The sequence below is a fragment of the Mesoplodon densirostris genome, chromosome 4 (genome assembly GCF_025265405.1).
Source record: "Mesoplodon densirostris isolate mMesDen1 chromosome 4, mMesDen1 primary haplotype, whole genome shotgun sequence".
Lineage (NCBI taxonomy): Eukaryota > Metazoa > Chordata > Mammalia > Artiodactyla > Ziphiidae > Mesoplodon > Mesoplodon densirostris.
Window position 1 is genome coordinate 36381668 of NC_082664.1, and position 22833 is coordinate 36404500.

At 35.1% G+C, this 22833-nt stretch overlaps 1 protein-coding gene across 3 annotated transcripts in view; it reads right to left on the reverse strand.

Annotated features, from left to right (window-relative positions):
* Positions 1 to 22833, reverse strand: part of GPHN (gephyrin) — a 609285-nt gene that overhangs the window by 94858 nt on the left and 491594 nt on the right. For all 3 annotated transcript variants that reach the window (XM_060095976.1, XM_060095978.1, XM_060095977.1), the window contains one exon: positions 7683 to 7775. In XM_060095976.1, coding sequence (XP_059951959.1) covers positions 7683 to 7775 — 93 coding nt within the window. The remainder of the gene's footprint in view (positions 1 to 7682; positions 7776 to 22833) is intronic.

Consider the following 22833-nt stretch of genomic DNA (forward strand, 5'->3'; position numbering starts at 1 on the left):
TTTGGTTAACCTGATGTGAAGAGGAACAAAAATTAACATTGGGTGTCTTCTACTTACTAGATGTTGTATCTTGTGCTTTTTAGACATTGTCTCAGTTAATAAACTCTTGGCTTTCTGGTGTTTTTTGGAATGCTATTGTATTTTCAGTGTTCACTTGTAAGAAAGAGAATACTGTAGTTTTCCTGCAATGGTATTCTTATGCTGCTTTCATGGGTTCTTTTTACTTTCCTCTTTTTTTTTTTTTAATGAAACAATTTAAAACAGACATAGAAATCACTGCTTCAACAATTATCAACATTTTACCAATTTTGTTTCATCTATCCTCACACTTATTTTTGCAGTATTTTAAAGTTAATCATAATTTTCTTACTGTAGAAAATTAAAAAGTCAATTATCTTTCAGAGTTCTGCACTAACTGCATCTCAAAACTGAATAAACTTAGTTTTGATTATTTCTCTGCTAGAGATATTACCAGCTTTCCACCTCCCATAAGCAACCTAGATGTTTTCTCTTTTAAGTTCTTGCTCAAGGGAAGATTAGCATGGTTTTAGAGTAAAAGCTAAATCTGAATCCTGGTTCTGCCTATTATTAGCCTCAGGACTTTCAGCAAATTACTAAAACTTTCTCTAACCTTCAGTTTGCTTGTTGATAAAAATGGGAATAACCATACTTTAAAAATAATACCTTTTAAGGTTTTTTTTTCATTCATTCACTAAATTTCTACTGAGTGTCTTCTGTGCCCTTAGTGTTATATTAGATGCTGGGACAGCATAGAGAGTAAAACTAGATATTGTTTCTATTCTAATGCAGTGTCAGTCTGTTGCAATGTTTTTCAAACTCTAGATCACAAATAGAGGTGGGCTGTAAAATCATCTTGTAAAGAAAAAGAACAGAAAATATATCTCGTCACACATGGTAAAGGTGAAAATTGTGTCAAGAAACTTATCTTTCTTTATATATATGCATGCATATATATTTATATGCATTGTATATGTTATATATGTATATCATTGGTTTGTGATGTCTAATGTATTAATGTGTGTCTTTCTATAGGTGTGGTGAAAACAAAACTCTTAAAGCCACCGATGTAGTGAGGGAGATAGATATTAATCAAATAGTCACATTAACGAACATATAAATTTGTATATAAATACAAATTTGTATTTAAATACAAATTAAGAAAACCATTCTAAAGGAAAGGAACACAGTTTTATGAGAGCATACACTGAAAGTACCTGAACTACACTGGAGGGTCAGGGAAAGCCACCCTGGTAAAAGCATTTATGATTTGAATATGAAGGATGAGGAAGAGCTAAGTAGGCAAAAATATGTGGGGACAGGGGAGAGGGAGAGGGAAAAGGAGAGGGAGAGATGGGGTGGGGGGAAGAGGGAGAGATGGGGAGAGAGGGAGAGATGGAGGGAGAGGGAGAGGGAGAGAGACAGAGAGGAAGTGAAAATGCTTCATCTATAGATATTCACCTAAAGAAAACAGTATGTGTAAAGGCTCTGGTTCATGTACTCCCTCCATCCTATAGTCTAGCTACTCTCAGGAGTACCTGAGAATACCAAGATGACTCATATTTCAGCTCCATAACATATGCTACTCTCACCGCTTGGAGTGTCCTTTTCTTCTCCCTGCCTTCTGGTTAAAGACTTCTTAGCTTTTAAGACTCAGCTTAAGTGTCACCTTCTCTAGGAAGTCATATCTGACTTCCTTTCCCTCAAGAGTCACCTACTTCTTCTTTTGTTTCCACAGTGTATTCCTGATATAACTCTAATTATGGCTTCCTAATGTATTTGTAATCACTTGCTTATTTGTCTCAGGGAAATTCCTAGTACCTGCTGAATAACACGTATTCAATAAATGTTCAATATACGAAGTATTCGAAAGTTCAAGAAACGAATGAGTGTGGCTCCTAAGAATCTTTGTAGAAAGACACATGCATGAATGAACAATAAATAATATTTTCCACTGCAAAATGCTGTATTTTGAATGTCTTCTATTTTCTGCTGGTTCATGTATATTGTTTTCTTCAAAATACGAGTCAACATTCACCAGTTTTAGAATGTTCAGAAAGACTGCTCTGTTTAATTCTATACAACTTATATTATGTCTAGCATAGTGCCTAGCTCATCACCGATGCTCAGTAAATATTTGATAAAATAAAGAAATGAATTTGGCACTTCCATAATACTTAGGTGGGAAGTCTGTAAACTGTCTTGTACACATTAGTATTGTGCTTTGTAAATTTTCTTAAATAATTTTATAAATGTGTGGTAGGTAGGGATCACTTCCTTTATTTCTTTTTTGAAACCCTCTGCCCTTCAGTCTTCCTCTTGTCTCCTGTTCCCCACACATGCAAATATACACACACTCAAAATGCTCATATCAGTGTTCTGCACAAATGCTCCAAACAAATGTCCTTATATAATGAGTGGCTAGAGATAATCCAGGGCAAGGTTGGTATAGAGTGTCAGGGAGGCCAGCAACTGAAAGAGCCTTTAAGTGATTCTAAGAAGCAAGGTGCTTTGTTGCCAAGGAAGGTACACTGACTGGGGAGAGAATATATCTCACTTTAACTATGTTCTCCACTTTGCCCTGAAAATTTCCACCTGGGAAACATGCCTCTATATTGCTAGCTAAGGAAGGCTCAGTCAACCAACATTATAGAAAGTCCCTGGTACCAACGGAGGAGTCATTTTTACCATTTCCCTTATAACAGTGCTTCTCAACCCTTAATGTGCATAGAAATCACCTGGAGATCTTCTTAAAATACAGATTCTGATTCAGTAGGTCTGGGACAGGCCCTGAGGTTCTACATGTCTAACAAGCTGATGCTTATGCAGCTGGTTCACGGACTACCCTTTCTGAGGAGCAGAGCACTGTAAGACTGAACGGAATACAGACAAATTCAGACTAAGAGAAAACTTAAGAAATAAAAAATTAGTGAACTACAACAGAAGTCCTGATTTTACATCAACACCAAGGCTAACTATTTATTATAAAGACAGAAAAGTAACGATCAATCTACCTAACTTACTGATATTTATTTTAAAATATCTATTAAAGAGACAGGTAAAAGAAAAGCTGCCATTTTCAAGATGAATTCTACCAGCTTGGGTGGGAGGGGGCAGAAGTGGAGGTACAGTGGCAGATGAAGCTAAAGCTTGGAAAGAAATTAAGTAAGCCACAGTATGCCATTAGAAAAGATGGATGGATTCCAAGGATTTCTGTAAAGGCTTAGACTCTTTCCCCCCACTAATCCTGGCATTTCTGTTAATAAGTTTTCTTTTCTGTTTTGTAACTGTAGAATTTAATTTGAAGGAAGAGATAAAAGCAATATAAACCAAATCCTAACAGCAAATGCACTGTATAATGCTTAATGCTAGACCCTGAAACTGCTCCCACTTCCACCTTTTTGATGTCCGGAAAACACTTTTAGTCTTTATTTGAAGATTTCTGATTATATCATTTGATATAGAATTGATACCATTGGATAACTATTCATCGTAGCAGTGTATAGAAAATGATCATCCTCAAGCCATTTGCCCTAGAATTATCCCTCATTTTCATTTTCCAGCCATGTGGGAGCTCTCTTTAGATCTCTTGAAATCCTTTATAAGCTATTCACTTATTTTCAATAACAAAAGCCTCATCATTTCCATGTTAGGACTGAATAAACAGAGGCCATAGATAGCATAACTTTCAGAGGTACTAGGCACCTCTGTTCTTCAACAGAGGACTAAGGCAGAGGGACTAAGATTCTGTTTATCTCTAATTATGGAACCAAACTGTCTAAGACTGGATGATAGGCAAAAGGGTAATTGATATTTATGTGTATACTAAAATTAACATTGTAGAACGAGTTTGGAGTGGTGGCAAGGGTAGGTGACAAGACTAGCACAACAGGATTAATACTTGCTGCAGTTATACTGAGGGATTAAATCAGGTGAGTTGTTTGGAATTTTAAATCTGCTGCCTGGAAAGCAGGGAGCAAGGAGTAGAACAGATGAATGAGAAGGCATTTTATATTCTTTACCATCATCTTCCAGGAGAAAAATGCCCATATATTGTTAGTATTGGGAAAAGATATATTATTTCCTTAAATACATTATTTTAAGCTTTTTGGGATTAACTTAAATTAATTATTCCAAATTATCTCTCTGATCACATGAGTAATACTCCTATATCATAAGGCTTTCTTTTTCACCCAAAGTGTCCTACAGTGGAAGGCCATTGGCTGTCAAATGAGTTGGAAAACCAGCTATGGCCAAACAGGATTTAAATGGACAAAACAGAAACTCTAAAACATGACTTTTGTGACAGAATAAGAACTAGCTCAAAATCAAAAAGGTTATACCGAATTTTAGTATGCATTTTAACACACTGGAAGGAAGTACAACAAAATGTTAATAGTAGCTAGACAGTGAGATAATGGGTTAAAATGTTCTTTTTGATTTTCTGTATTTTCCATTAGCATGTATTTAATCAGAATGTATAAAAGAAAAAGCTTTAATATTTACTTAACCTAAATGGCAAGGATTTCTCTTAATATAATTTTCCAGAATTGTTTGTTGCACATGGTTCTCAAAATAATTACTGGCTTGTTTATAATTTTCCCTTTTCTTAAATAATCCCCAAACTAATCCTGAAGTGATAAGCCTTTCAAATTGAACATTTTCAAGAGAGTGAATTTGGTATTCTGAGATATTTTTACCTTTATTAACATCTAAGAAGCAATTGTGAGACAATGGGCACCCACATCTCTATAGGAGCGTGTGAATGCATCAAGAAGATGGTTGGCTTAATCAGTGTGAAGGGAGAAATAACTCCTCAAGAATATGAATAAAACTATTGTATTGCTTCTAACTGGTAAATGCTACTTTCATTTTCTTTTCTCTGCTTTCCTCATTCAAATTCATTCCCTCCTGAATGTAGTTTTAGGTTTATTAGTTTACATCATCATCACTTGATTCCTGTCTTCTTTATACTCTATTCTTTCTTATTTTTTAAAAGCTGTTCCTATTTCTTATTTCTTTAGCTATTTGTTACTGTCTTGATTTTTCAACCCACATACCTTAAAGCAAGTGATCCTCCAACTGGTTTGGAGTTTTATCCCACATGTTTCTCAAGGATACTGGCTAATGCTTAGTGATCCAGAGCAAGTTAGCAACCTCTTTACACCTAGAGGGTTAGCAATGCTCACAGGTGCCACTGGTTATTACTGGAAGGCCTAAGGCAAAGGCAGAGGAGAAGAAAAACAAGGAGAATAAAGGGAGTGGGGAGAAAGGAATGGGAGTAAAGGAAGAAGGGGTGGAGAGAAGAAGGTATACAAAGTAGAGAGGTAGAGAGCCACAACAATAGCCTCAAGGATATTCTTTACCAAAACACTGCCTGGGGTTGGTATTATAACACAGAAAAGACTAAGACCATGGCTTTTTGTTCACTGATGACTTCTGCTGTCTTAATTATGATGTTGAACATAATTAACCAGTCATTCCTACTTTGAAATTTAACCATATCCATGATGGTTATCTGTTATGTGTTATGTCTCTGTTATACATTCCATATCTTAGAGAACTAGCAACGTTTCACAGGAAAGAAATAATGTGAATTAGCTGCATGGTGGATTATCTGTTGAACATTTTATACCGTGAGATGTCATTTTAAATGTTTGTGTGTGTGTGTGTTTGCGTATGTGTGTGAAATAACTAAAAACACCATCACTCTAAAACAAAAGAATAAATATGATATACTAAATGGTAATTTTATATATAAATTTCTTTGATAGATTCTACAGTTGCAGAAAGGCTCTTTCCTGGCTCACATGGGCTAACTAGAAAAGCTAAAAGCAATAGTTTCTTTTTATTGAGCTGCTGCTACCTCATCTAATAATCACAGAACAACTTACTGTTTCAGAATAATTCTGCCTAATATAATTTATTTTCTCACTTTCTCTTACTTTACATTACCAAGAATATAAAAAAATAGACTTTCTTGTTCTTTTGGTGTTTCATCTGCTGTAGTTGTTTGTTCTACTCTGGAAGTAAGAATTCATCATTTCATAGCAATCCAATATGGCTACCAATTATAAGTTCAAACAGAATTTACATTTTAGAGGGAATAAGAAACAAGAGCCAGTGAGGCTATCAAAAGACTAAAATAATTTTCTTTCTGGATAATATTCATTATAATAAACACTATAGAAGAAATGAATTTGGAAGAGAAAACATAGGAGGCATTGGGGATTTGTTATTTATATTTTCAGAATACTCTAATTTGTGAGATAGAGCTGAATGAGGTGCATTTAAGACAGTTTCCTGAGAAAGAATACACTAGTAGGAATTAATCTCTCCACCATTTTATGAGAATAACAGTTTAGATAAATGTTATCCTTTTTTCAGAGATGGTTTAAGAAAATGTGATAATAATAATAAAAGAATAAAAAGTAATAATAATAGTAATAATAGGTACTATTATTAAACATTAAAAAAACAACTATTGAGTGCTTTTTTGGTATGTGTGTGTTTGCCATATACTTTAAGGCCTTCTACAGTCTCACTTAATTCTCACAATAACCAGTTGGGATAAATACTGTTATAATTATCACCATTTTATAGATGAGAAAACCAAGGCTCAAAAAGTTTAAGTGATTTGCTCAAAGTTACATAGATGGAACTGATGCTAGAACCCAGATCACTCTTACTTCGTTATCACTCACTTTTTTATCACTCAAAATCCATAATCTTAACCATTTGTTCTACTGTCTCCAACAGAGAAAGATACTGCTAAGAGATGGCAATGGAACACGGAGGAGGTCAATGAATGTATTTAATTACAAGAAAGAGGAAATTATTTTAATAGCTAGATAGAGTAAAAAAAAAAATCCAAAACCAAAAAATCAAGTAAGGGACTCCATAAATGACCATTAAAAAGGAATTGGCCTTAACAGCTCTGATAAACTGCGAAATGTTTTTAGATATTTCTTCAATGATACCAGCCTTGAGTTAATAACCAATAATAGTTTCTAAGCAATTCAGTTGCATTTTCATTTTGGGTTCTTTCGTAGATTGGACTTTAGGCAGGCAAATGCTACTTAGTATTTGCTTTTGAGCTTTATGCAATCCCAGGCAACTCTAAAGGCATGAGCTGCTGGTACCATCTGGGGCTTCAGAGCCTTGAAATATGGAATCTTCTACGGAATTAGAGGTTTCCCTCATACTTGCTTTCTATGAAGCCCTTATTGATGTTTGAGTTTAAAGCAGGAGAAAAAAACTTCCCCACTTTATCCCTGTGTTGGGAGTTATCTCTCCTTTCTTGGACCATATAGATGTTTTCAACTAGAAAACATTTGGATTTCCAGACCGAGACTGTCTGCCATCTGGTATGTGTAGAGGCCGAAAGAATAAATCATGATACAGTGTCTTTATCAACCTCTACATATTTATTTGTAAGTAAGAATTTTCAAGTAACTATAGTACTGTCACTGAAAAGTTTTAATCAAGATTGTGCTGGAAAATATATAGGTGTAGGTTAACATTGTTATCTGTGAATAAAATTATTTTGACAGCCAAGGGGGAAATAGATGTAATAGTCATTAGGTACCTGGGCTGAGCCAAAAATCTGAAAAAAAAAATTACAATGTGAGTATGTTGATACTCAAGAAAACCAAAATATTTACCTCGGACAGCATAGCCATCTTTTACTGATGCTGGGAACGGGGGTAGGTTGTCTTTTGCATATACATCTTGAGCAAGGACTCGCCCCATTCCATCTGTAAGAGAAAAGAAGGAAAATATGGATGTTACGTGCAGTGGGTTAAACAGGTAGTCCTAAACAAGATGGACATATGTACTTGTCTGACAAGGCTCGTATAAGGGCTCAGTCAGATCTCCTGATTTCTATCCCAAGGAATAGGTGACAGAAGGAAGAGATGCATCCTAGTGTCTGAAATGAAAGATTAAGATTCAGTCAATTAATAGCAATGCTTGCAGGGATTATTTGAATATGAGTAGCTACACAGTCATCAAAGATGTGTTCAAGTTGATGTGTCATTAATCCTTTAACAATCCAAAGATGATTTTCTTTAAAAAGTAAATTCTTAAACAGTCATAGTCATTGACCCAGTAATTTCACTTCTAGAAATCTATCTTAAGAAAATGGATAAATCTTTCTGTACATGTTTATTTCAGAGTTGCTTACATTAGTGAGAAATGGAAAGAAATCAAAAGTTTAACAATACAGAAATTTAAACAGACAATGATGTATCCTTCTGATAAAATATTATACAGGCTACAGTAATATTTATGAAAAATATTCACTGACACAGGAAAATTCTTATGACAAACATTTTAAAAACATGCAGAACTGTACATATAATGTATAATCCTAACTATGTTAAGATATATGTATATAGAGCAATGGAAAAAGATGGGAAAGGCATACATGAAAATATAAAGTATTTGTTTACTGCAGTATGTTAGAATTATGTATAATTTTATACCCTTTGCTATAATTTTATGAAAATTTCCAAGTTTTCTACAATGATCACATGTAATTTTTAGAGCTTTTTTTCCTTTAGAAGAGAAAAGTAAAGAAAAGAAAGGAGCTTCCTTATCATTCTATTTAACTTTAGCCAAAATTTTGGCTTTATTAACCTCAAAAAATTAGTGACTATAAGAAGAGCACCATTGACCTATTGTGTGAAGTGACTATTCAAACCACTGTTCATCCACTCTGGATGACAATCACATTTGGTTAAAGCTCAGGAGTTTGATTTACTGCCGAAAAGAATAAAAGTTTCAAGAGTCATGACCAATTCTCTAAATCCTCTAGTTAGAATCTGTCCTTATTATTATTATTATTACTATTGTTATTATTCTAAAGAAGTAACAGAATAATTAATAGGAGATAGAGAAGGAGGAAGAGAAGGAGGAAAAAAAATCAAGCTTCTCTCCAAAGACTATAAGTAATATAGAACTTGATTTACATAAGATGTTTGTATAAATTTAGAAAATTCCATTGTTTCCAGAGCTAGATGAGTCTTTGTTTGTTTCTTTTTTGTTTTTAGCTTTGTCCTTCTTAGCCACCTAGAGACTCTGGTCTCCAGATTCCAGGACAAAGAAGTAAGGACAGACAGATTTTAAATTTTGTACTCTGATCCACAGTGATAGTGATATTGACCCTTTCTTTTTAAGGAAAGCGACACCTGAATTGGAAGGGAGAACTTCTTAGCAGATTCTAGCTGTAGGTACTCCCAGGAGGTTGAAGCTATTCTGTAGCTATGGACCATACTTTGTAAGACCAGGGAAATGGTAGGACCAGAGGGTCTGGTTTGTATTCATATATACAACATTAACTCCCAAATGAACCTGAAGCTATAAGGTAGTCTCTGGTAGTGAGCCCCATGGCATCTGCCCAGGGTCACAATAAACTACCTGGGGTAGCTCCTTATCTGAAACTATTCTGGTCTGGTGTGCCAAATGAAAATATAAGTGCTATGCCAGTTCAGATCCTAAGAGAATAATTTTCTGGGATTTGGAATAGCTCAGTAACAGTGGTTAATAATCAAATATAGCACCAGAGCTGAGTTTTTCTGGCAGCTGGTGCAGTTAATCTAGTAAATGTTTATATAGCATTTTATAAATTACTAAGTAATATTATATACATATATAATCTCATTTAATCCTTAAAAAATCTAGTAAAGCATTATTATATTCATTTTACAGATGAAAAAAGAGAAGTTTAAACAGGGTAAGTAACTTATCCAAGGTCATATATTTCACAGGTGGCTAAGGTAGGATTGAAATTTAGATCTTAGAGCGTCAATCATTACTACAATGGCAATAGCTACATACTCTCCATTTACTGCTCTTCCTCTGTTTCCCTGACATTTAAAAAAGCTACAAGGTGATTCCTCAAAAAATTAAACATAGAATTACCATATAATCCAGCAATTCCACTTCCAGGTATATATTCAAAAGAATTAACAGCAGAGACTTGAACAGATATTTGTGCACTATTTTTATAGCAGTATTATTCACAATACAGTAGTCAAAAAGTGGAAGTAACCCAAGTGTCTACTGACAGATGAATGGATAAACAAAATGTAGTATGTACATATAAGAATATTATTCAGCCTTAAAAAGGAAGGAAATTCTGACATATGCCATAATATGGATGAAACTTGAAGACATTATAAAATAAGTGAAAATAAGTGAATTAAGCCAGTCACAAAAGGACAAATATTGTATGATTCCACTTATATGAGGTAATCAGAATATTCAAAATCAAAATCATAGTATCAAAAAGTAGAATTTTGGTTGCCATGGGCTGGGGAGAGGGAGGAATAGGAAGTTATTTTTTAATGAGTATGGAGTTTCAGTGTGGGGAGATGAAAAAGTTTTGGAGATAGATGGTAATGATAGCTGCAGAATAATGTAAATGTATTTAATGTCACTGAACTGTAGTTAAACACAATTAAAATGGTAAATCTTATTTTATGTATGTGTTACCACCATCACAAAAAACTACAAAGAACTGATGGCATCAACAGCTAGCACATGTTATTTTTCCTTCCTAAGTCCTTGCCAGTAGCCCAAGAGAAGTGATACATGCTCATCATGGCTCTTTTTATTCCTGTATTCCAGAAAGAAAGAGGTTGAACACTCTGTGCTAAGTTTGAAAGACTGTTGATACTGACAGTTGTAGATATCGTAGTGGCTTAACATAAGTTAACTAAGTTCTCATTGACAGCCAATTTAGAGAAAAGAGTATCAGCTGACTTGATTTCTCCCTTTAATGCCTGAGTTACTCATATATCTTACTGTGCAATTCCACTCTGGAGGGTTCCTAAGGTATAGAGTCTACTCAATCATAATTTGACAAAATTAGATTCTGGAAACTAAAATAAAAACTCTGTTCCATAAGTTTCCAATAATAATTGACCCCCTACCCCCATCCTACCATACACATAAACACTAAGAAATAGCCCTCAAATCTGAGGAGGCTCAAATAATAACTCTGGATTGAGAAGATGTACATATGACAAGAATAAGTGAGTTTATTTAACTATTTATTGAAGTATAGTTGCTTTAAATGTTCTGTAAGTTACAGGTGTACAATATAGTGGTTTTCAATTTTTAAAGGTTATACGCCCTTTATAGTTATTACAAAATATTGGCTATATCCTCCGTGTTGTATAATATATGATTGTAGCTTATTTTATACCTAATAATTTGTACCTCTTACTCTCCTACCCCTAACTTGCCCCTTCCATCCTTCCTCCCCACCCTGGTAACCTCGAGCTTGTTCTCTACATCTGTGAGTCTGCTTCTTTTTTATTATATTCACTAATTTGTTGTATTTCTTAGATGCTGCATATAAGTGATATCATACAGTATTTGTCTTTCTCTAACTTACTTCACTTAGCATAATGCCCTCCAAGTCTATTCATGTTGCTGCAAATGGCAAAATTTCATTATTTTTTATGGCTGAGTAGTGGTCCAGTGTGTGTGTGTGTTTGTGTGTGTGTAACATCTTCTTTATCTGTTCATCTCCTGATGGACAGTTAGGCTGCTTCCATATCTTGGCAATCACATATAATGCTGCCATGAACACTGAGGTGCATGTATCTTTTTGAATTAGTGTTTTTGCTTTTTTGGATATATACCCAGGAGTGAAATTGCTGGATCATATGGTAGTTCTGTTTTTAGTTTTTTGAGAAACTTCCATCCTATTTCCCACAGAGGCTAAATCAATTTACATTCCCACCAACAGTGTATGAGGAGGTTCCCTTTTCTTTACATCCTATAAGTGAGTTATTTAAATGCTACAATCTATCCAAGCTTCATTAGGCTACAAAATAATACACAGATCCTATTTTAAGAATTCTGTAGTGCTAGCATAAGACTTGCCTAGCGTAATTTGAAAAATGTTTATACTGAGATTGAGCTTTATTTCTGACAAGTGTCCAGTTTCTGGACAAAGAATGATTTGCCACATCTTAAACATAGTGGGCTTTTTCTTATTTCTATGCCATTGCAAATAATGTTGCCTTGGACAGGAATACCTTTTTTCCTTCTTCTTTTCTCCCCCTAGTGAATCTTAGGCAACCTTTAAGTTTCAGCTCAGATGTCATGTCTTTGGTCTTCTGTCTCTAAACAGGAAAAGTTAGTTCATTGACCAATTGATTTATCCATTCATCAAACACTCGGAACCTACTATATGCTAGACACTGGGGACAAAAATACTAGTAAGACCTGGCTGATTTCCGCAAGGAATTCACATGTAACAGTGCATGTGAGAGAGGGGGATATGGAAAAATAAAAATATGATTACAAGATAGTATGATATGGGCAGTGACAGATATATGATCAGGGCAATATCAGAAGCATACAGAAAAAAACACCTAACCAACAATTTGTGGAACATCAAGAAAATCTTCCTAGATGAGGTATCTATGCTGAGTTTTACAGTTTGAAGTAAGAACCAAGTAGGAGAAAGGAGGGGACATTTTAGACAACGGAAGCAGGATCGAGGGAGTTTAAACTTAATCTTATGAAAATGGGAATCCTATGTAGGATTTTTAAGCAGAGTAATGACTTCAAGTTAACCTCCCAGCAGTGTTTAAGTCTCTTCAGAGCTAATGGAACTTTTTATGAACTTGCCTAGTGACAAGATACAGAATGGTTTGGAGGGATTGTACTTAGTCTTCATATTCTTAAAACATTTGTATCCATCTGTTATGGTACACTTTCCACATTACATTACGGTTGTTTGTGAAACTATCTTGACTTTTCCATCAGGTTGTGAATTCCTTGTTGTCACAGCATATCTCACCCACCATTGCATCCCCAGTACCAAGCATAGTGCTTGATACTTAAAAGGCACCCAGTAAATGTTTGTTGAATGACTGAGTCAATGATTGAGTACATTAATGATTAGAACTAAGGAGGGAAAGAAATGTCAGGTAAATAGAGAATAAGTCATATCAATCAAATACAAACAATTTCATCCAGAGAATACATAAAATGGAGAAGGACATCTTGCTAACTTCTACTCGCATTATTTCCCACTTAGACTCCTCTAAGCAAGTCGTTTTTTTGTGTGTGTAATGGATGCTCACCTCCATGCTTACAGTCATGACTTGCCTAAACCTGGACTATCATCTTCCTTTTTGTTATCAATAAATGTCTATCACCTATTTCAAGACCCCATTTAAGACAGTAGGTTCTCCTTGATTATTGCCCCTCTGAATACTACTCTTGTATATTCAGTTAGTAATATATCAGCAAGTATTTGCAAAATTGTGTGTAGGAGTTATCAAGGTGGTGAGTGTGAGAAAAGTATGTGTTTGGTTTCTTAAGTTTCTGAAGAAAGAGAACTGTATTTTTCATTTATGGCTAATCAAAGCAACAAATACAGGTTATATTTAAAATGACTTTTAGCAGCCTAGACTTCCACAGGAGTCTCCGCTATTATTTAAATTCAGTTCTTCTTAAAAGGCAAGGACAAATCTAAGAGAAATGAAAACATATGTCCATGTAAAAACCTGTACACAAATACTAATTGCAGCATTATTCATTAACAGTCAAAAGATGGAAACAATCCAACAGTCCATCAATTGATGAATGGATAAATAAAACATGGTATATACATAAAACGAAATATTACTTGGCCATAAAAAGGAGTGAGGTATTAATGGGAACTATAAAACATTGCTGAAAGAAATTATAAAGAAGATACAAATAAATGGAAAGACATCCTTTGTTCATGGATGAAAGACATAATATTCTTAGTGCCCATGCCATCCAAAGCCACCTATGGATTCAACGTAATCTCAATAAAAATGCAAATGGCATTTTTTGCAGAAATAGAGAAATTCATCCTAAAATTCATATGGGATCTCAAGAGACCCCGAGCAGCCAAAATGATTATAAAGAAAGCAAAGTTGTAAGACTCACACTTCCTGATTTTATAACATATTACAATGCTACAGTAAGAAAAACAGAGTGGCACTAGCATAAAGACAGACAAATAGACCAATGGTTTGATAGTTAATTTTATGTATCATCTTCACTGGCCATGAGATACCTAGATTAAACATTATTTCTGGGTGTGTCTGTGAGAGTTTTTCCAGATGAGATTAGTATTTGAATTGTTGGAATCAATAAAGTATATCACCCTCCCCATTGTGGGTGGCATCATTCTATCCACTGGGCATCTGAATAGAACAAAAAGGTGGAGGAAAAAAATTGTCCCTTTTGCTTTCCGCCTGCCTGTTTGACCTGAGACGTTGGTCTTCTCTTGCCCTTGAATGGGCTTTATACCAACTCCCTTGGTTTGCAGCCTTTTGGACTTGGACTGGAATTATAACATCAGCTTTCCTGGGTCGCCAGCTTGCAGATGGCAAATCATGGGACTTCTCAGCCTCCATAATCATGTGAGTCAATTCCTCATAATAAATCTCTTCCTATATACATTCTGTTGGTTCTATTTCTCTGGAGAACTCTGTCTAATACAAACGGAATAGAATAGAGAGACCAGAAATAAACACTCACGTATATGGTCAAATGACCTTTGACAAGGATATCAAGACCAGTCAATGGGAAAAAGATAACCTTTTCAAAAAATGATGTTGGGAAAACTGGATAGCCACATTTGAAAGAATGAAGCTGGACTCTTTTATCTTCCACCATATACAAAACTTAACTCAAAAAAGATTAAAGACCTAAATGTAAAACAAATAACTATAAAACTCTTAGAAGAAAACACTGAGGAAAGGCTTCATGACATTGGATTTGGCAATGATTTCTTGAATATGACAACAAAAGTACAGGCAACTAAAGCAAAAACAGACACAGGGGACAACATCAAACTTAAAAACTCTTGTGCATCAAAGGATACTATCAACAGAGTGAAAAGGCAAACTTCAAAATGGGAGAAATATCTGCAAATCATATATCTGATAAGGGGTTAATCTCCTGAATACATAAAGAAATCCTACAACTCAAAAACAAACAGATCTAATAACCCGATTAAAAATGGGAAAGGCACCAGGAATAGGAGCCCCCAGAGCACTTGGCTTTGAAGGCCAGTGGGGCTTGATTGCAGGAGCTCCACAGGACTGGGAGAAATAGAGACTTCACTCTTTTTTTTTTTTTTAATACATCTTTATTGGAGTATAATTGTTTCACAGTGTTGTGTTAGAGAGACTTCACTCTTAAAGGGCACACACAAAATCTCACACACGCCAGGACTAAAGGCAAAAGCAGTAATTTGATAGGAGCCTGAGCCAGACGTACCTGCTGGTCTTGGAAGGTATCCTGGGGAGGCAAGGGGTGACTATAGCCCACCCTGGGGACAGAGACACTGGTGGCGGATATATCAGGGAGGATTCATCTGTGTGAGCTCTCCTGGAGGCTGACATTTTGCCACCAAAACCTGGCCCCACCAACAGCATGTAGGCTCCAGTGCTGGGATGCCTCAGGCCAAACAACAAACTGGATAGGGACACAGCTGCACCCATCAGCAGCCAGGCTGCCTAAAGACTTCCTGAGCCCACAGCCACCTCTAGACATGTCCCTAAGCATGGCTCTGCCCCCCAGAAGACCAAGACCCAGCTCCACCCACCAGGGGGCAGGCACCAACTCTTCCTGCCAGGAAGCCTGCACTAGCCTCTAGACCATCCTAATCTACCAGGGGACAGACACCAGAGGCAAGAAAACTATAGTCCTGCAGCTGGCAGATTGAGTCCACGAACAAAGGCCAGATACTGACCAGCTGCCCCCTGGCCCTTGGGTGACAAGAAGGGAGTGCACTTCTGGGACACATAGGACATCTCCTACAGAGGGCCACTTCTCAAAGGTCAAGAAATGTAACCAATCTACCACATACATAAAAATGCAAATAGCAATTTAGACAAAATGAAGCAACAGAGGAAGATGTTTCAGACAAAGGAACAAGATAAAACCTCAGAAGGAGAACTAAGTGATGTGGAGATAGTCAATCTACCCGAGAAAGTGTTCATGGTAATCATCGTAAAGATGATCAAAGAAGAGTTAACACCTATCCTTCTGAAGCTATTCCAAAAAACTGCAGAGGAAGGAACACTGCTGAACTCATTCTATGAAGCCACCATCACCTTGATACCAAAACCACACAAAGATATCACAAAAAAAGAAAATTACAGGCCAATATCACTGATGCACATAGATGCAGAAATCCTCAAGAAAATACTAGCAAACTGACTCCAACAATACATTAAAAGGATCATACACCATGATCAAGTGGGATTTATCCCAGGGATGCAAGGATTTTTCAATATCTGCAAATCAATCAATGTGATATACCACATTAACAAAGTGAAGAATAAAAACCATATGACTATCTCAACAGATGCAGAAAAAAGCTTCTGATAAAATTCACCATCCATTTATGATAAAAACTCTCCAGAAGTGGGCACAGAGGGAACATACCTCAACATAATAAAGGCCATCTATAAGAAACCCACAGCTAACATCACACTCAATGGTGAAAAGCTGAAAGCATTTCCTCTAAGATCAGGAACAAGACAAGGATGACCACTCTGGCCACTTTTATTCAACATAGTTTTGGAAGTCCTAGCCACAGCCATCAGAGAAAAAAAAAGAGATAAAAGGAACCCAAACTGGGAAAGAAGTAAAACTGTCATTGTTTGCAGATGACATGATGCTATACATAGAAAATCCTAAAGATGCTACCAGAAAACTACTAGAGCTCATCAATGAATTCAGTATAGTTGTTGGATACAAAATTAATATACAGAAATCTGTTGCATGTCTATACACTTAACAATGAAAGATCAGAAAGAGAAATTAAGGAAACCATCACATCAAAAAGAATAAAATACCTAGGAATAACCTACCTAAGGAGGCAAGAGACTGTACTCTGAACACTATAAGACGCTGATGAAAGAAACTGAAGATGACACAAACAGATGGAAAGATATATCGTACTCTTGGATTGGAAGAATCAATATTGTTAAAATTATCATACTACCCAAGGCAATCTATGGATTCAATGCAATCCTATCAAATTACCAATGGCATTTTTCACATAACTAGAACAAAAAATTGAAAAATTTGTATGGAAACACAAAAGATGCCAAATAGCCAAAACCACCTTCAGAAAGAAGAATGGAGCTGAAGGAATCAAGATCCCTGACTTCAGACTATACTACAAAGCTACAGTAATCAAAACGTATGGTACTGGCACAAAAAACAGACTTGTAGATAAATGGAACAGGATAGAAAGCCCACAAATAAACCCACACACTTATGGTCTATTAATCTACCACAAAGGAGGCAAGAATATACAATGGAGAAAAGATGGTCTCTTTAATAAGTGGTGCTGGGAAACCACTTGTAACAGAATGAAATTAGAACATTCTCTAACACCGTATACAAAATTAAACTCAAAATGGATTAAAGACCTAAATGTAAGATCAGATACTATAAAACTCCTAGAGGAAAACACAGGCAGGACACTCTTTGACACAAATCACAACAACATTTTTTTGGATCTGTCTTCTAGAGTAATGGAAATAAAAAGAAAAATAAACAAACGGGACCTAATTAAACTTAAAAGCTTTTGCACAGCAAAGGAAACCATAAACAAAACAAAAAGACAAGCCATGGACTGGGAGAAAATATTTGCAAATGATGCTACTGACAAGGGATTAATTTCCAAAATATATAAACAGCTCATACAGCTTAATATATATATAAAAAAACTGAACAACTTGATCAAAAAATGGGAAGAAGACCTAAACAGACATTGCTTCACAAAAGACATACAGATGGCCAACAGGCGCATGAAAAGATTCTCAATATCACTAATTATTAGAGAAATGCAAATCAAAACTACAATGAAGTATCATCTCACACCAGTCAGAATGGCCATCATTAAAAAGTCTACAAATAATAAATGCTGGAGAGGGTAAATTGGTGAAGCCACTGTGGAGAAGAGTACGGAGGTTCCTTAAAAAACTAAAAATAAGAGTTACCATATGATCCTGCAATCCCATTCCCGGTCATATATCCAGAGAAAACACTGATTTGAAAAGATACATGCACCCCAATATTCATAGAAGCACTATTTATAATAGCCAAGACATGGAAGAAACCTAAACTGTCCATCAACAGATGAGCGGATAAAGAAGTGGTGTATATACACAATGGAATATTACTCAGCCTTAAAAAAGAATGAAATGATGCCATTTGCAGCAACATGGATGGACCTAGAGATTATCACATTAAGTGAAGTAAGTCATTCAGAGAAAGACAAATATCATATGATATTACTTATATGTGGACTCTAAAAAAATGATACAAATAAACTTATTGACAAAACCAAAATAGACTCACATAGAAAACAAAGTTATGGTTACCAAAGGGGATAGCGTGTGGGGGGAGAGATAAATTAGGAGTTTGGGATTAACGTATACACACTCCTACACATAAAACAGGTAAACAACAAGGACCTACTATATAGCAAAGGGAAATATACTCAATATCTTTTAATAACCTATAATGGAAAAGAATCTGAAAAAGAATATACACACATATATCTGAGTATATATATATATATATATATATATACACGCACACACATATATATATCTGAATCACTTCGCTGTGCACTTGAAACTAACAGAACATTACAAATGAACTAAAATTAACAAACTTTTAAAAATGGGAAAGGACTTGAATAGACATTTCTCCAAAGATGTATGAATAGCTAATAAACATATGAAAAGATGCTCAACATCACTAATTAACAGGAAAATGCAAGTCAAAATCACAATGAGATATCACCCCACATCCATAAATCGGCTACTATCAAAAAATCAGAAAATAAAAAGTGTTGATGATAACGTAGAAAAATTGGAATCTTTATGTAATGTTGGTAGGATTGTAGAATAGTGCAACCAGCATGGAAAACTGAAGAAGTTTCCTCAGAAAATTAAAAATAGACCTACCATATGATCCATCAATCTCACTTCTGAGTATATATCCCAAAGAATTGAAAGCAGGGTCTTGAAGAGATATTTGTACACCCATGTTCATATAGTACGGCTATTCATAATAGTCAAGAGTTGGAAGCATCCCAAATGTCCATCAACAGATGAATGGATTAACAAATGTGGTGTATATATCTAAATACTGTCACATGGCATAACATGAACAGACCTTGAGGACATTATACTAAGTGAAATAAGCTAGCCACAAAAAGACAAATACTGCATGATTACACTTATATAACATATCTAAAGTAGTCAAATTATTAGAAATAATAAGTAGAGTGGTGGTTACCAGGGGCTGGGATGAGGAGGAAAAAGGGAGTTGTTGTTTAATGGGTAAAGAGTTTCAGGTATCCAGTATGAAAAAATTTTGGAGATATGTTTCACAACAATGTGAATGTACTTAATGCCACTGAACTGTAATGGCTAAGATGATAAATTTTATGTTATATGTTTTTTTTTTTACTACAGTAATATTTAAAAAAGGAATGAGATACTGATACATGTTACAACATGGATGAACTTTGAAAATATTATTCTAGGTAGAAAAAGCCAGTAATAAAAGACCATATATTATATGATCCCATTATGTGAAATGTCCAGAATAGGTAAATCCATAGAGATAAAAAGTAGGCTAATGGTTGCTTAAGGCTGAATGGTGGGCTGTGGGGATAGGAGGAGGATGATAGCTAAAGGGGATGGGGATTCTTTTTGAGGTGAATATGTTCTAAAACTGACTGTGGTGATGGCTGTACATATCTGTGAATATACTAAAAACTTCTGAACTGTATAATTTATGTGGGTGAATTATACTGTATATGAATTGTATTTCAGTAAACTTATTTTTTAAAGGGCAAGAATAAGAGATTTTTTAAAAAAAGGTTATTTCTCTCATTTTAACATATAGCTATATATAGAAGAGTCAAGAAAAGTCATATTTGAAGCACACATATACCATCTGGTCTTTACAGATCTTTAAAATATCCTGGAAAGAAAAATAAAACATTTCATTTGGAAAGAAAGAACAGCTTCATGCTTAAGCTTATCAATATAAATCTAGTAATAGAAAATTGGCCAGATTTTTATTTTGTACTCATGCTAAATATAGGGATTTCTATCTTTAAGGTAAATTAGATCCCTACTGGATTAGTTCTGCTTTTGGAGTTGGTATCAAGTTAACCTACCAGCAGAACTTATGTCTCTTCAAAGAGAAAAACATGCATTACTTCAAGTTTTTTTCTAAAAGCCTAAGGCAAGGGAAAGGATTTGAAGAGAAATACACAATTGATTAGAAAATGGTAAGGACTCCCAGCTGGCAGCAAATACTTGTGAACTGAAGGAATAAACGTCAGGTACACCGCTCTGCTACAGCAGCAACTATATCCACATATCTCAGTAGGATTCATGGATTAGACAATGGATAGCTCTTCCAAGCAGTCAATATTACATTTCATTCAATGATCGACTTTGGAACTTCAAGAGTATATAGTAGTGCTGCAAATTACTTTATCACATGGGGCAGTCTCTCTTGCATACATATAAATACTTAGATAGATGTTAAACCATCTCTTCTCTTTGCCCATAGGTGGAGCCCAAGTATTAATGTTGAATAAACTTTGGGCACGCGGTTTTAGAAAAGGAGCCAGGCAGCAGTAACTTCTCAACTAGATATTATGACTGTTTAGGCACTCAGAAAGCCCCCTTGTGTGGGGGAGTTCTTTTTATAGGTACACAATTGAGTAAAATTAACTCGCAGAGGAATCAGACCTATAATGCTGGCCGAATTATTCCTATGTCACAACCAGGCAGACTAATCTTCCTATTTCATACCTCCTTCTATGCATATCATTATATATTTTCATATATATATATTTTCTTTTAAAATATATTATAAATATATCTTGCTTTAGGTCAGAGACAAGGGAGAACTACCTCTGTTGTGGTCAATATTCTAAAAAGGATACTTCACTGCTTTAAACTGAGTTCAGTAAACTTAAAGCTTCCTTGTCTAGAATTGCTTAAGTCTTCTGTGGAAATACAAAGAACTGAGGTCAGCGATGCTAAAGTCTTTGGTCATGAAATCTTAAAAAAAAGCCTAGCGCTTATAAAATAATGCTCTTAAGAAAGCAGAATCCTTTCTATTCAAAGATTATAGTTTTTCCATTGTTAATTGAACGATATTGGGGATTACAAGGAATTCTAGAATATTTTAATCTGCCTTTCAGTAGCTAGTACTGTACCAAGTGTGAATTTGTAATGTGTTCATGTCATGCATTTTATAAGCAAAGATGAATCATAAATGGTAGTCTTGCAAATATTATCTTCTATTGGTATTCCTCTCCCAAGAAACCAGAGTAAAGTATTTATAATCAGTGGAGCACTTGCTCCTTAAAGGCCTTGCTTGCAGATAGGAGCTGAAAATAGTAGATATGCTAAAGGGCAGGCCAGAGACAATAGAAAATTCACCTGTAGTCAAAATAGATTAAAACAAACAAACAATACACTTTACACATCTAGGCACTTACTTTAGAAGAATAATTTTCATACTGATTTGAGACGTACTCTGCTATAATGGAATGAACAGTAAACTAGGAGTCAAGAATCCTAGGTTCTAGTTGTTTTTAATCATAACAATTTGTCTAACTCTAAGAACATTATTACACCTCTTTGGTCCTAAATTCCTTTGTCTTTAAAGTAAGAGAGACTACCTGATCTCCAGGTTACCTTTTTATTGTAATATTATAAGTATTTAATATATTATATTGTAACATTACTTCACAGAGTTACCCTATATGTATGACCTTGAGAGCATCACTACCAGCACTTCTGTATACATGATTTATTCTTAGTTTTCTGGGATTATTGTTGAACCTTCACAGACATATAAAAAGTAATTTTAGAGATCCTACAGTAGCAAACTGCCTCATAGATTCAGTGGTTCTGGATCTCTCTTAGGAAACATGGGCATTCCTCTACAGGCTTCTATAATTGTAGGTGTCAGAGTATTTGCAGAGGCAAAATATTTGGGATTTCAGAGAACTGTGAAAGCCTTTCAGTCCTTCTCACCCCTATGAAATTCAATAGTTAGAGGTGTATCTAGTTGAAATCAGAATGAACTATGAAGGTTTGCTCATTAAAATGCAAACATCCTTGGAAAAGATAACATTTAAAGTATAGTGAGAATGAGTTTCTAATCTTTTTTCTGGGGAGAAATCGCTTATCTTGAGTAAGAGAATTACAGGCCACATTTGACTCAAAACTCAATTTACAGTGATTCACGTTTAGATCACTCAGCTTTTTATACCCATGTTGTTTATTAGGGCATTTATAAGAGAGAGTGATCAAATATGTCAGTCCTTGCTATTATAAAACAAATGAACAAAGTGCTATGGGGACATGGAGGAAGGATACTTAACCCAGTTAGGGAAAGGGAGAAGTGGACACCAGAAATGTCTTCATGGAGGAGAGCTTCTTAAGCTTAATCTTAAAAAACATGTACTGGCAAAATGGGGAGATGTTGGTCAAAGGGTACAAACTTTCATTTATAAGATGAATAAATTCTGGGTATCTAAAGTACAGCATGGTGACTGTAGTTAATAATGCTGTATTGTATACTTGAAATTTGCTAAAAGAGTAAATCTTAAGTATTCTCACCATACACACACATACACAGAGTAACTATAAAGTGATAGATGTATTAATTAGCTTGATTATGGTAATTATTTCACAATGTATATGTATATTAAATCATCATGTTGTATACCCTAAA